This window comes from Trachurus japonicus, chromosome 5 (assembly GCF_045865225.1).
Source record: "Trachurus japonicus isolate A0001 chromosome 5, Traja_1.0".
NCBI classification, from domain to species: domain Eukaryota; kingdom Metazoa; phylum Chordata; class Actinopteri; order Carangiformes; family Carangidae; genus Trachurus; species Trachurus japonicus.
In genome coordinates this window covers 373681-388699 of record NC_140911.1, presented here as the reverse complement: position 1 = coordinate 388699, position 15019 = coordinate 373681, and the positions used below count along the sequence as shown (strand labels likewise).

Genomic DNA, 15019 nt, shown 5'->3' with positions numbered 1-15019 from the left:
AAGGTGAAATCCGGCGATCTGATTGGTTGTTAACCGTGGTATAATGAGCATATACCACGGCTACTATTCTAAAGCCTTATCACAGCGTCACGTCAGGCACCTATGACTGGTATGAATCTATGAATGGAAGTTGTTGTCATGTATCCATGACAACGGTCTGTTGCAGTCCGTAGCAAATACAGCTGATGGTTTTACGATGTTAAAAAACGGACTAAAGTAGTTGAATTCACATGTTTAAGGTTAACTTTCACCTCCGGGGAGGGTTAACAATGGTAGAGTGACTTTCACCTGAAAAAAAGCGGAGGAAAAGACGAGATGCAGAGCAACTTGGAGCTAACGTCTGGAGAGGTGGGACTATTTTTTTCACAGTGGGGCTATTTTATTGGATAATATGTATTTCTGGTTGAATAAAACTACATGAAATTGATTGCGTATCCCTCTTTCATATTGTCATTATTGGTAACCGTTTTATAAAAGCTATATATCAGTCCAGTCAGTGGTATATGCTCATTATACCACGGCTAAGGGGCGTTGTTCAGCCCGACGCGAAGCGGAGGGACGACAACCCCCTTAGAGTGGGGTTAAACTACGTTCCTGTACATTAAACTACGTTCCTGTACATGAATTACGGCATAAAAAATAAAATAAACACTACTTTCATTCATTTGTACTTACTTTAAACTCTTAAAAACTTTACGAGAGGTCTTTGAAAGTTCACTTCCCCAAGGCGTCTTCCAATCTACTACGATTTCCATAGCAACGCTATTGACCAATCGAAAGAAAAGGGGAAAAAGCGGGAGGGGGATGTTACAGTGCCCCCTGGTGTACGAATATTAGTAGTATTCTGTAGTCTGCATTTTGCACTTGGGACTTGTTTTAAATTAAGATAAATGTTGTGTGAGTACTGAGTAGTGACACATTCTGCCAGGATACGCAGCTGGAGTCATTCACCCATAAAGTTGTGTTTGTTTGTGTTTTGTTAGTTGTTTTATTTCCCCTCACGAAAAAAACAAGATGAGAACAGTTTTAAGAAATTGAAAAAGTAAATACTTTAATAACTTTACACTACATTAAAAAACAGCCTTCACAAATATATAATTAAATAACTGTATACATTAAAAACAGAATACACAAATATACTTAAAATGACACATTAAAAAAAACATATGTACAAATTAAAGAACAGAATACACAAATATATACTTAAATAGCTTACACAAATATAAACTTACAAAAAAAAAAACTATATATTAAGAACAGCTTATACAAATATAAACTTACAAAAAAATATAAAACTACAAAGAGTTTCTCCACTCTTCAAGGCTGGTTCCAGATGCAGGGCAATACCATTTGCCATGTACCTGAGAGTGGCCGGTTTGTTTGCTTTTGGGTTGACCACACAGCTTACAGTCATAGTGGTAGCTCTCTTTAGCCTGTCGCTTCTTTGGGGGCTCACCTTTTCTCTCTCGCTCCTGATTCTCAAGGGCTGCCTTGTGCAACCTCCATTCGCGGTAGCGATTGAGATGATGTAGTCCCCCTGGGTGTGTTTGGTGAGGGAGCCAACTCTGAATTGTTGGACCCAGGGGTTGTTGGTTTGAACAGTAGGAGGTAGAGGTGGCGGTGGCGGTGGCAGACCAGCCCTGGGCGGATGCAGAGGGTGGTTGTGCGGTGGCAGACCAGCCCTGGGTGGATGCAGAGGGTGGTTGTGCGGTGGCAGACCAGCCCTGGGTGGATGCAGAGGGTCGTTGTGCGGTGGCAGACCAGCCCTGGGTGGATGCAGAGGGTGGTTGTGCGGTGGCAGACCAGCCCTGGGCGGATGCAGAGGGTTGTTGGTGGGTCGAGGGCCAACCGTGGGAGTGTGCCAGGGGTGGCTGGTGAGTGAACCAGCCTTGAGGGTGAGCTGGGGGTGGTGATGGTACATGGCAGTGTTAATTTTGTGACTAGACAAAATATATTCTTTATTTCTTTGACTAAAAGGAGATTAAAATGCCAAGACTTTTCTTTGACTAATATGACTAAACAAAAAAGTAATATGGTTGATTAAATTTGTACTGAAACTAATAAGGGCATTTGACACAAGACTAGACTAAACCTAAATTGAAAAATAGATGACAAAATTAACACTGGTACATGGCGGCTAGAGGACCAACCTTGGGAGTGTGTTGGGGGTAGCTGGTAGGTAGAAGACCAGCCCTGGGAGTGTTGCAGTGGTGCCTGAGGAAAAGACCAGCTCTGGTTGTGTGCTGGGGCTAGGTGGTGGGTAGAGGACCAGTCCATACAGCTGTTGTCAGGGGCAACAGGAAACTCTGGTGCTGGTGTTCTGGCACTGCGACGCTGTCGGATCTTTGCTTCACCCTCACGGTTCTCTGGCTCCTGGAACTCCAAAAGAGTGTGCCCATAATGAACTGGCTGTGATGGTAGGTCACGGGCCTCCAGGAGGGATTCAGGAGCCACAGTAATCTGCTGTGGAAGCTGTACGCCCTGAAGTAGAGAATCCCGTTCCGTTCTCTTTTGGCGATCATGCAGCCTGTGAGACAAAACACACAAGTACATTTTTCAGTGTGTGAATTGTTTAGAGTTTTGTTCAAGTATCCAATTCAATCAAAGGGATGAACTCACCAGGAGGACACTGTGGTGTTATTAATGGTAACTAGTACCAGGTCACTCTTCTCTATTATGTCGCGGCTGTCCTCAACTAGCTGTTTGATATGGCAGTAAGTCATGACAATAGACTGGGGGATTGCAAATGTCCGCCCTTTGCTGTCTTTATGCCTATTTCTGGCTTCTCTGTACTCTTTGTACAGCTTGAGAGCGAGACACTCTGATAGTCTGTTGTGGTCTGGTCTGTGAGCAGCCTGGCCATGTACCATGAACAATCTGTAAATAGATAACCAGATCACATAGTGCTCATCATTTGTCTGTTCACATAAATATACACCAATACATATGTTAAACAATTGCAACTTGTTAAGCAATATAAAAGGAAAACGCCTTTACTCATTGTGTTATGCACAGTACTTTTATTTTGAAGGACATTTGTTATCCTATCCCGGATGTGATGTGTTTAGCTTGTTTCCGGGAAAGAGTTGACGCTTGTATGCAACAGTGGTCGGTCATGGAAAATAAAGCATGGTGGAACTGAAGTGGAGTCTGAATGAAAATCCTTAACAGGTTATGGGCCCAGACAGCTTCGGACACCGCTAGCGACTACTGACGTCGAGAAATGGCAAAGAATGAGAGCCAACTTGAAGATAAGTGCCGGACAAAGTTATGAGGAGTGTCGCGACGCATTACGCGACCGCCAGAGCTAAGTGCTAAAGGCTAACAGGCTAGCAGAAGAAAATACTGCCACCGTGCAGAGATGGCGAGCAGAGGAGCGGCAGGGATGCTATCGCCGCAACTCTTCTTTGACGGAACAGAAGATAAGTATGACCTTTGGGAGACGAGACTCCTTGGTCACACAGTTTAAACCTAAAAGAGACTATTTTGCACGAGCCCACGAATGCTAATGAAGAGCAGTTAGCTCAAGACAGACGGAAAAATGCTGACTGCTATGTTGAACTGATAAGACTGATAGATGATAAAAGCCTATCGTTAATCAGGCATGATGCTGCCGATAATGGCAGGGAGGCACTGAAGATTTTGAGAGAACATTATTCTGGTAAAAGCAAGCCAAGAATAATAAGTTTATACACATCGTTGACCAAGCTACGGATGGCAGACAACGAAAGTGTAACAGACTATATTATAAGAGCGGAAAATATTATCACTGCTTTGAGAAATGCAGGCGAAACCATGAGTGATGGACTAATCGTAGCCATGGTTTTTGGCGGGCTACCGGACATGTTCAAGCCCCTAACTGTCCATGTAACACAAAATGAAGACCAGGTTACATTCACGGACTTTAAAAGGAGGCTGAGAATCTATGAAGAAGCTGAAAAGATGAAAACAGCTGAATCAACGGACAATGTGATGAAAACACACATAAAGCACAACAAACAAAATATGAATAAACACTTTGATAACAAAAGACATGAAGATGTAAGTGTGACTTGCTACAGGTGTGGAATAAAAGGGCACAAAGCAAGACAATGTACACGAAAAGTGTGGTGCAGTTACTGTAGAAGCAACACACATGCAAGAAAAAGGGGGAACAAGATGGCGCCAGAAAAGTTGCAGAGAAAGAGCAAGAAGATGATGACGACCATCTCTTCATGGCGAAACATACAAAGACTGAGAGACCAGCAGACAACATAAAGAAGAAAGGCATCATGGTGGATGGAGGAGCAACCTCCCACATTGTGAACGACGTGAGCAAGTTTGTGAGCTTCGATGAGACGTTTCAGCCAGAGACCCACGCAGTCGAGCTGGCAGATGGGACCAAGTGCAACGGAATCGCTCAACGCAGAGGGACAGCTGTGATTCATCTCCTGGACAGCACCGGACGACAACACAGAGCACAGCTTCGGCAAGCACTCTACATGCCGTCGTACCCGCAAGACATCTTCTCAGTGGCGAGAGCAGCAAATGGAGGAGCAACAGTCACCTTCAAGAAAGAAAACAGTCACATGATCACAAAAGATGGCAGCAGGTTTGACATTCATGAAAGTGGTAATTTGTATTATTTATCAACTGTTGAACAGAGTGTTGATAAATGTAAAGTGTCCCACGACATACAAACCTGGCATGAAATTATGGGCCATTGCAATTATGAAGATGTGCAAAAGTTACAAGGTGTTGTTAAAGGCATGGTGATAAAAGGGAGTGTGGTCAGACCAACACAGACATGTGAAGTGTGTACAAAAGGAAAATTCACACAGAGTAGAAATAGAGAGCCAGACAGAAAAGCTACAAAACCCTTGCAGCTAGTCCACACTGATCTAGCCGGTCCAATGCGAACCCCAAGCATAGAGGGACACAGATATGCACAATCTTTTACAGATGACTACTCAGGTACCATGTTTGTGTACTTTCTTAAAGCCAAAAGTGATGCAGTTCATGCCACAGAAAGATTCTTGGCAGACATAGCACCTTATGGGGAAGTCAAGTGCGTCCGTTCAGACAACGGCACTGAGTTTACAACTAAAGATTTCCAAGAACTGTTGACCAAGAATAGGATAAGGCATGAAAAATCTGCACCATATTCGCCACACCAAAATGGAACAGCAGAGAGAGGTTGGCGAACTCTCTATGAAATGGGCAGGTGTTTACTGATAGAGAGTGAATTACCAGATAAACTATGGAACTATGCTGTACAGACAGCTGCTTATGTGAGAAACAGGTGCTACAGCAGACGCACAAGAAAAACTCCATATGAGATGTTCACAGGTGTGAAACCGGATGTTTCCAAAATGCAGAAGTTCGGTTCTACCTGTTTTGCCTACAAACAAGAGAAAGGGAAATTAGATTCCAGGTGCCAGCAAGGTGTTTTTATAGGATACGATAAAAACAGCCCAGCTTATCTGGTGTACTATTCAGACACAGAAAAAGTCCAAAAACACAGGTTAGTGAAATTCACAACCAAAACAGCAAATGAAAAAGAGACACAAACACCAGAAGCAAACATTGAGTATTGTGATGGCGGTGTACTGCCAAAAAGTCATGATGATGGAGAAATGGTTGATGAAAACGAAGAAAATGCATCAACTCATGATAATGATGTTTCTGAGACTGCTCCAAAACAGACTGAAGTGCCTCAGCAAGGAGACGACGCTGAGAGAACAAGGCGGAACCCAAAGAGGGAAAGAAAGAAGCCAACTTACCTACAGGACTTTGAAACGGAGGAAAAGGTAGACAAATTGCAAACATGTATTGACTTCTGTTACAGAGCAGTGTGTGACATTCCTCAGACTTACAAGGATGCCATTGCTTCAACCAACTCAAGGCAGTGGATCAGTGCTATGAATGAGGAGATGCAGTCACTGGAGGAGAATGAAACATTCAGCCTCACCCATCTTCCACCAGGCAAACGTGCAGTGGGGGGCAAGTGGGTGTACGCACTCAAGAGTGACACTGATGGATCAGAAAAGTACAAAGCAAGATACGTAGCAAAAGGCTACAGTCAAAAACAAGGAAGCTCTCTTATTTCATGGAAATCAAGAAAACAACCAACGGTTGCGCTTTCTACATGCGAAGCAGAATATATTGCCTTAGCATCAGCTATACAGGAATGTATATATTTGAAACAGCTACTTAAAGGAATGGACAAGTACCAGTATACACAAACAAAAGTGTACGAAGACAATCAAGGTACTATGGCACTTGCCAAGAACCCTGTAAACAGGCAAAGATGCAAGCACATAGACATCAAGTACCACTTCATCAGGGAAGTTGTAAATAGTGGTAAGGTACTTCTGGAGTATTGTCCTACTGATCAAATGCTTGCTGATATAATGACAAATCCAGCTACTAAACTGAAACTGAAAAGGTTTGTAAAAGACATGTTTGGTACATAAATGTACATGAAATGTTATGTTCACAAGAAAGCCATTGAGTTAAAGACGAGTGGGGGTGTTAAGCAATATAAAAGGAAAACGCCTTTACTCATTGTGTTATGCACAGTACTTTTATTTTGAAGGACGTTTGTTATCCTATCCCGGATGTGATGTGTTTAGCTTGTTTCCGGGAAAGAGTTGACGCTTGTATGCAACAGTGGTCGGTCATGGAAAATAAAGCATGGTGGAACTGAAGTGGAGTCTGAATGAAAATCCTTAACACAACTATACGAGATGTAGATACCTTTCGGCTGCTTGCTGGCCTGGAGCAGAGCCACTACGCTTCCGTGAAGCTCTCCAAGGTCCTGGCAAAGTTGTTTTTTTACTTTTGAGGGTGTATCTGGTGGGAGTTCGGTCAAAAGCATTCAGACAGGAATACAACCTCAGGACTTCCGCCACTTCAGCATTGGAGAGTGCGGTTATGGTTCTGTTGAGCCCAACCAGGTACCCTGCCAGGGCATCAACTGCCTCCCATCCCGGAATCCCTCTGGAATCACACCTAGTGTCCTGTCACAAGAAATTAACAAAAAAACCAATTCTAAACATCTGATACAAGAGCAAATATAAAGAAGCCCACATTTCTAATGGTAATATACTATCCACTTTACCAGAGCTGGAGTGACAGGCCGACTCTCCTCAAATGGTGAGTGGGCAGGTCTGGCAGAGGCATCACTCTCCTCAAATGGTGAGTGGGCAGGTCTGACAGAGGCATCACTCTCCTCAAATGGTGAGTGGGCAGGTCTGGCAGAGGCATCACTCTCCTCAAACGAAGCATTGGGATCTGAGCCGGGCCTGGGACCACCACTTCCAAATGTAGATTCCTGAGGTGATTATAAAAAAAATAATAATAAAAAAACCCCACACAATTATCTTGTAAAAGTTGTGTCAATTTTACATTAAAAAGGAACTGTTAGTGTAGTTACTATTAGTGTTCTTTTTTTTTAATGGATGATCAAACTGTTGACATTGAGTATTACCTCCAATGAAATATCATGAGCTTGCGGTAGTGTCACATCTGGACATTCATCATCCTGGCCTTCATCCAAAACCTCTGGCTGGATGTCAAGATCTGTCTGCTGGCTCAGAAGATCTCCTCTGTTGGACTGTGCCAGAAGATACTCAACAGCAATACGCTCATCTGCAATAAGTATTCACCGGGTGAAAAACATATTTTTTAAACTTGCCATGTCACAACTTAGGGTTTTATCATCAACAGCAGTCTCTTTTCTTACCAGTAGGTTTCCCAGGGGGAATAAACTCCGGAAGAAGTGGTCTTCCCAAGACTCTGTTGCTGAGCGCATTCACATTGGACATCAAGCGTATGTCATATATTTTTGTCCTGGATGTCTCAGTCATACAAAGCGCTTGTGCTGACCGGTTAAGGTTCCACCTTGACACACCCTCAAGCATGTACATCTGAGTGTGTAATGCATTGCATCTCCACCCTGTTGAGACAAAAGACAGGATCACAGATTACAATAGATTGCAATATTATTATTATATTATAACAAAACATACAATAGGTATGTGAAGTTTTAACTTGCCTGGAATGAAAGCACACTGGTGCTTATGAAAGCTCTCAAGGGAGGAGGACCCTCTGCCGCATCTTAGGACATCCAGTGTCTTGTCTCCTTTCTCCAGCCCTGACCCAATGTTGGTATATAGCTGCAGTCCTGGTGGATCCTGGATGCAGGCGAGGTGTTTTTGCTGTACCTCCCACACTCGAGACATGCTCTCGTGATTGATGAGGTGCAGCCCAGTGCTGTCCACGAGCTGCCACATTGAGTCAAGAAGACTTTTGATGAGGGCACGGGTCTCCTCTACCCCTCGGGTTCTCCTGCGGCAGTGCTTGGCTAGCTCACGAGAACTGATGCTCACCAACACCTGGGCATCTGTCGGTTCATGGCCCTGATTTTTCTTCTTCAGCTCTGCCTGCTTGGCCTCCTTCAGATGACAGACGTCCTGCTTGTCCCACTCAAAAATGCAGCTCGACAATTTTGAGCAGAATGTGCCATACAGTGGATGGTGTTCCGTGGTGAGACCTTTGGTGAATCGCCTCATGAAGTGGAACACATCTAACCGCACAGTGGATGTCCATGGCCGAAACCAGTGGAGGACTGGGCTCACTCCTATATAAATTCACAAAATAGAATTTGTTGGTTTTCTATCAGCCTGCCATCAACTGTCTTACAGTTTTTCTCAATTGTTTACACACAAATATTATTCATATGATGGTTTGTGTGTGTCATTTGAAAGCAAAATAATATAAAGAAATAACATTGTTTTGAATGTTAAGTTTCATTTTGCAGGAGAATTGAGTTGTTTTGCCCATTGTGTGTGTGATTTTGGATTTGTGTGTAGAGTAGAGTATGAGGCACGCTTTCAGAAAATGTGTGTAAACAATCGAGAAAAAATGTCATCTCCAGGCAACACATCCAAACACAAATTACATGTAACCCACCTCTGTCACTGCAACAGTCTCTATCCACATAGATGGCGTCTGGCTGTGGCTCACCAGCATCCATGTACCATTTGACGATACCTTGGCACAGCTCATCAAGCCCAGACCCCTCTCCGGTTGTGAGGACAGAGTTGAGGACTTGACCATACTCGTTCCCAATGTTGGTCATCCATGTTGCAGTGTCCGCTATCCCCCCAGCCAGTTTTTTGGTGACCTATATTATATCAAAAGTACATACATTATAAGGTCATTTATTCTTAGCCACCCCAAAAAGATCAAAATTATATAGGTGTACATTTACCTTCTTAGTGGAATCAAGTTTGAGAATTCTATCAAACGTTGAAGTGATGACACCTTTGAGCTCATCAAGGTGACCCACAACATCGTTTGTATGAACTGTCTCAAACCACTGGGCCAAGGGCAGGGGACAGAAGGGTGGTGGTGGTGGATAAACGGCCTGGGACTGCTTGGGGCAGGATCTCATGTGAATTTCACAATCTGTGAAATAGTCACATGATCTCCTAGCCCAGTCCTCACTGTGTGCCTCTTGAAAGGCCTGCTGCAGGTAACTGGAGCTATTCCCTGCTGTTCTGGGACGCAGAAGTGTTACACATTTTCTGTCCAGTGCAAAATGTGTTGTTAACACAGCAGGGAATTTGTGGCGTGTTGAGGGGTCGAGCTGCTTCAAAATGTCACTACTCCAAGGACAGGTCAGTAATTTGCACTGGCTGCACCTTGGGTAATCTCCCCCTATTAAATAGTATTTAGTGTCCACATCGATGACCTCTCTGACCTTGGTGTAAATGCCGGAGTGGTGCATCTTTCGGTTGCACTGGGTGCATTTCAGAGGGATGCCCCACATGCGCATTGGAGCCCACAGGAACATCCGCTGCCGAAAGTAGTCATGGGGGTCAGGAGGTGCAGTAGATCTGATTGGGCTTGGCGGGTGGTGCCAATTCTGCCCAACATCCTGTTTCAGCTGCCCACTCGCCTCATAGAGGATGTGGGCAATCCACTCCTGGTCACCTGGCTTGATGATCCTGAGGAACGGCTTGGGTAAAAACCTAGCCCGGCCAACTTCTCGAGAGTGCAGAGGGAGTGGGGGCCCTGGTGCTGCTGGAGGAGGGGCAGAAGCAGGGGCAGGAAGAAGTGATGTGTTGCTTGGTGTCTCTGGTGCTATTCCAGGTACTGTGGTAGGGGCAGGAGCATCTTCGGGATGGATATCTGGTGTCATCTCCTGGGCTGGGAGGCAGGCTGGAGCAGGATGGAGCTGATCTTGGATGTTTAGACTCGGTGTCATCTCCTGAGCTGGGGGAGTGGAGGGAGGGACTGAAGGGGTAGGAGGAGCAATGTTTGGGAGGTCTGTGAGAGACGCATGACAGCTCTCAAGGTGCTCTGATAAACCAACAGCACCCCAGGCCTGTGCACCACAGTGCTCACACTGCTCCTTGACATGGTAGTCTGACAGGTGCTTTGTGAACTGGTCAGACGACACTTCCTGGGCACAAATGGAGCATGTCACTGAAGTACGTGCACTGGCCTTTGGTGTGTCTGCTGGACTACTGTTGTTGACCTGAACTGCCAGTGGACCTGCAGCTGTCTGCGCCTGCTGTCCTGACTGTGGAAAATAACATTTTGGATTTACTTAACATTTTTAGTATTCTCTAAATAAAACAATACTCTGCAAGTCACTGGAAAAATCAAGCACATATGAAGAACAATCCATGAGGAACAGCCTAGGAAGAAGCCTTTGTCAGCATATTAGTATCTTTTTTTTTTTTTTAGTGTCACATCATAGGTTTAAGGATTCAGTGACATCACTTACCTCATGGTAACCACAGCTGCAAGGGATCTGTTTCCCAAAAATGTCAGTTTTTCGGACAGGTAGGCCAAATATGGGGGTCAGGGGACAATTTTTGATCCTCTCTATCACTGCCCTCCAACGTCTGCACCCGGGTCTCTGGCCAGTTGAAAATGTGGGGCTGTCCCATTTCTCCACACTTGGCTCAGTGTGCTTGGTTACGCACACACTTTGGTGACGTTTTGCCGGCGGAACGTATATTTGCATATGGTGTGCAAGCATGGATTAAGTGGCCAAGCGTGTGGGGGGATATTTAAAAGCAATCGGGACACACTTGACAAGTGCAGCCTGTGCCGTTGCGCACAGCACACTAGCACAACTACTACACACACACACACAGCAACAGTTTTAATAAACGGTGCTGCTGGATCAGTCTCATCTACTCCTAAAGTGTCTCTATGCGCAAGATTCAAATCATAAATGTGTAAGCCCAACTCCGTAAGTAAATAAGACAAACAAGAAAAACGAAAATATAAAAACATGAACAGAGCATGATGAATATAAAATATGACATTAAAAGGTCATAATTATTAGATAGAAAGTTAATTTCATTTTATTGAGATTAATTCAATCGCATTTCCTAAACGTGACTTGTGGCTCTGGGTGACGGCGGACTTCACCGTGGTGCATTGTGGGATTTATACTTGGCCAAAGACCGCTCGGATGCGGTCTTACCATAAGTGTGGGTAAAGTGCAAATCAAGCGCGCTGCACTTTCGGTCGTTGGAGAAATGGGACACACTTGCGCACTGACACTAGGCCCATGAACGCGCACGGCAAGTGCCCAAGTGTGTAAGTGTGATCGAGTGTGCATATTGGGACAGGCCCTTTGTGTTTCCCCTGGGCATACTGGACCATGACAGCGGCCCAGTATGAATCTGGCTTTCCAATCTTTGGCATCTCTATTGAATTGGACGAAAGACAATCATTAGGCAATAGCTGCTGTAGGCAACATAGATGGGCTTTATGCACAGCTCTACAACTTAAAAAAATTAAGCCAGCTCCTTTATTGGACCGACTGATTAATCCAGGTGTGTCTGACCTGCCAGCAATGGTCAGACAGCAATGGTCAGACACACTGGCTTAATTTTTTTAAGTAGTAGAGCTGTGCATAAAGCCTATTGAACGAAATGCTATAAAAGCACTAGCGACTGGTGTGAAACAATAGTCATTAATGGTCAGCATGTGATGTCATCTAGTGTGTGACGTCATTTTATTTTCTGATCCAAATAAGACCTCACCTACCCAAATTCAAAGCAAAAAAAACAAACAAATTTCACTTAAGGTCACCAAATAAAACATTTTGATGGCCAACTCATGTTTTGTCTCTGAAAAATCTCAGATATTACGATATTTAAAGGGATAGTTCACCCAAGATTCAAATGTCACTCATTATGTACTCTACTCATGTCGACTAAGAGCTGGGAGAATTTTCAGAGTCCTCAGTGCCTTCTCTGAGTTGGGGGAGGGGAGGGGAGGGGTCCGCGCAGCAGTAGGCTATTTGTCCATATAATGGTTGTGAAAGGATACCACTTTTCTTCGTCCAAAAAGACACACCAAAAAACATCCAGATACCTCCATGCTGCTCGTCTGTAATGTCCCGACATGAGAAATTGTTCAGAAAATAATTAATAAGTCTATATTTTAAGCTTGTCTGTAGCAGAAGCTCCCAGTGTCTCAGTTCACTGCTCTGCCTGTGTCAGTGCACCGGCAGAACAATTTCTCATGTCGGGGCTTCAATACAATATTACATTACAGACGAGCACTATGGAGTTACTGTATTTGGATGTTTTTTGGTGTGTCTTTTTAGACGAAAAAGTTCTCTGAAAATTCTCACAGCTCTTAGTCCACATGAGGGTGAGTAGATAATGAGTGACATTTGAATCTTGGGTGAACTATCCCCTTAAAGAACAAACAAACAAACAAACAAACAAACAAACAAACAACAACAACAACAACAACAACAACACAGTGGTCGTAAAATAAGATGACGTTAAGTTAGCTAACACAACACAGAACGATGTTGCCAATAACCGCATAAGCATTGTGTAGGCTAATATCAATATTGCTGAATTAGCGATATGGGTCGGGGACGGCATAGAAAAAATAAAATTAACACTAGTTTAATTCATTTCACCTCCGCCCTCTCTTCCTCAGACCCCTGCATCACCTGCTGATGTAGACGAGGCTCAGGTAAGACACTTTAATAACTATTTCAATCCAATCTCAATTACATTTTATTTCACATACAGTATATTACTATTAATCAATTAATTTATTAGGGAGCAGTGATTGGACCGGATGGGATCGCTGGGTGGGACAAGGTCCAGGATCTCGCCGTTTACCTGGTGGATCTCCGTGAGGCTTCCTACTACACTGACCTCCAGGTGACCGAGATCGTGCGGCTGTGGACAGCTCTCCCTGACGTTGACAAGCAGCACGTCAACTACCAGCCTCGACATCAGGTGCGCCTGACAAGTGGCCGCTTTAAGGCGCCGAAGCGGTCTGGAGTCACACCGGGTGTGGAGAGTGTGAAGCGCTGCTTGACTGGACATCCTGGGGGTCCAGCACAGTGGCCCAGCACCAGTCGCTTGGTTGAGGCCATATGCACCAAGCTGTGCAGTTTGCATAAGTCGCCAACCAAGAAGTCTGGTGTCTCCACCCCCAGATGGTCAACGATCCTTGGCAGCTACCACCACATCCGGCAACTGGTGCTCAATGCTCCAAGGCTCATGGCAGAGACCACGCTCCAGCTCTTTGAGCTAAATCAGAGGACACTCATTCAATGGTAGGTCAGGCACGTTATTTGGCAGCACTCATGTGACCCCTGGAAAGCCTTCACATACTGGTCTAACATAAATGATCTTCTCTCAGGTTTCAACGGAGGCAGAAGACACAGGAGATGAGTGTCCTCTCCCAGGGAATGGCTCCAATTCATCCTCCAATTCCCGTGGCACCTGACCAGCTTCCGACCCCGAAGGAGAAGCTGGAGCTCCTTCCTCCAACATCTGGCCCGCTGCACCAGTTTGTCCTTTGTGGTATATTTTGATGTTGATGCTGATGAAAAGATGACCACTCTGACACGTCGTCTTTGTAGATGGTAAAAAATGGTTTATTACAAAAAAGATACAGTGTCAAAAAGCCGAATCTTCGAGAAGCCTCTATAGCCAATTACGAGACCTCTGGGTCTTGGCCAAAAGTCCAGACCTTATATACTCTAAAACTCCACCTCTCTAAACAGAAGAATGTAGGTGATCAGGATGGTCACAAACTAAAACAATACCTAACCTGTCCAGATTACCCTCTGGTATTTACCATCCTGACCAGGCAATTATCCTTAGGCTAACTTAAACATGGACGAAGCAGACCAAATACGGGTGTCCAGCAAAGGTGACCTAACGTAAACATCAGTGTTTAGTCTAAACAAAGCCTTGTTTCATATTATACCAGTCATTTACCTTCAGGCAGGTAAAGGACACACCTGGAGATAAAAGACAATACTAAAGATAAGAGTAAAGAATTTAAAGTGGATTATATACTAAACACAAAAGTAACTCTCAGGGTAAATTACTTACAAATTAGGAGGTAGAAAATACACTACACCTTCCTCCGAATCTGGAGGGACAGGCTCCCCTCCTGCGGCCAGGCAGACGGCCCGCTGCTGCCGCCAGGGAGCGCCCCCTTGCACCCACCCCCACTGCACCAGGCACTGCACAGCCCGTGTCAGCTCATTTAGGGAACCTCATCCGTAACCCCGACAACACGCTGTCACTGGTGCTGGCAGCTCCTGGTGCCAGTGCATGGTGCCCGGCTCCACCTGGTCCTGCATCTACTGCTCCTGTCTCTCGCTTCACGGAGAGGAACAGACGACGGCGGGCCCTTGAGGAGGAGGGTGAAGTGCCGAAAAGGAGGTATGTCAGAGGGGTGGCGTACAATACGTGTAGCATCTGTGGACAGCCAAAAACTAAAGACTTTGGCCATAGCCGTCATGGCAGCGCCACCTTTTGTCCACAGGCCTCGCAAGGGAAATCTCTGGAGGAGTGGCTAAAGGAACAGAGAGCACAAAAATAAGATTGTAAACTTGTGTATATAGTGTATATACTGTATTGTGTGTTTGAATACAGTTCCCCAGTACAGTAGCTAACAAAAGTGGGTTCAATCACTCAAATTAATTGAGCGATTGTTGGAGAGAGGACTCCAGCAG

The 15019-nt window shown here is 44.8% G+C and overlaps 2 protein-coding genes and 2 long non-coding RNA genes across 4 annotated transcripts; 1 reads left to right on the top strand and 3 right to left on the bottom strand.

Moving 5' to 3' along the window:
- Positions 1-1295: 1295 nt before the first annotated feature.
- Positions 1296-9164, bottom strand: LOC146986702 (uncharacterized). Its single transcript, XM_085777859.1, has 5 exons — positions 8956-9164; positions 8039-8468; positions 2251-2527; positions 1724-1871; positions 1296-1640 (listed from the first exon to the last, which is right to left on the bottom strand). Exons 1-5 carry the CDS (start codon positions 9100-9102, stop codon positions 1296-1298), a joined length of 1347 nt encoding a protein of 448 aa, XP_085633985.1. The 5' UTR covers positions 9103-9164.
- On the bottom strand, positions 2625-7156 carry LOC146986704 (uncharacterized). Its single transcript, XR_015035806.1, has 3 exons — positions 7103-7156; positions 6739-7001; positions 2625-2877 (listed from the first exon to the last, which is right to left on the bottom strand). It is a non-coding gene; the product is annotated as an uncharacterized LOC146986704 (long non-coding RNA).
- LOC146986703 (uncharacterized) lies at positions 7238-7960 on the bottom strand. The gene is made up of 3 exons (XR_015035805.1): positions 7727-7960; positions 7472-7632; positions 7238-7315 (listed from the first exon to the last, which is right to left on the bottom strand). It is a non-coding gene; the product is annotated as an uncharacterized LOC146986703 (long non-coding RNA).
- Positions 9165-12896: 3732 nt separating the features above from the next.
- LOC146986701 (uncharacterized) lies at positions 12897-14699 on the top strand. The gene is made up of 5 exons (XM_085777858.1): positions 12897-12900; positions 12998-13008; positions 13098-13603; positions 13690-13839; positions 14600-14699. Exons 1-5 carry the CDS (start codon positions 12897-12899, stop codon positions 14697-14699), a joined length of 771 nt encoding a protein of 256 aa, XP_085633984.1.
- Positions 14700-15019: the final 320 nt, after the last annotated feature.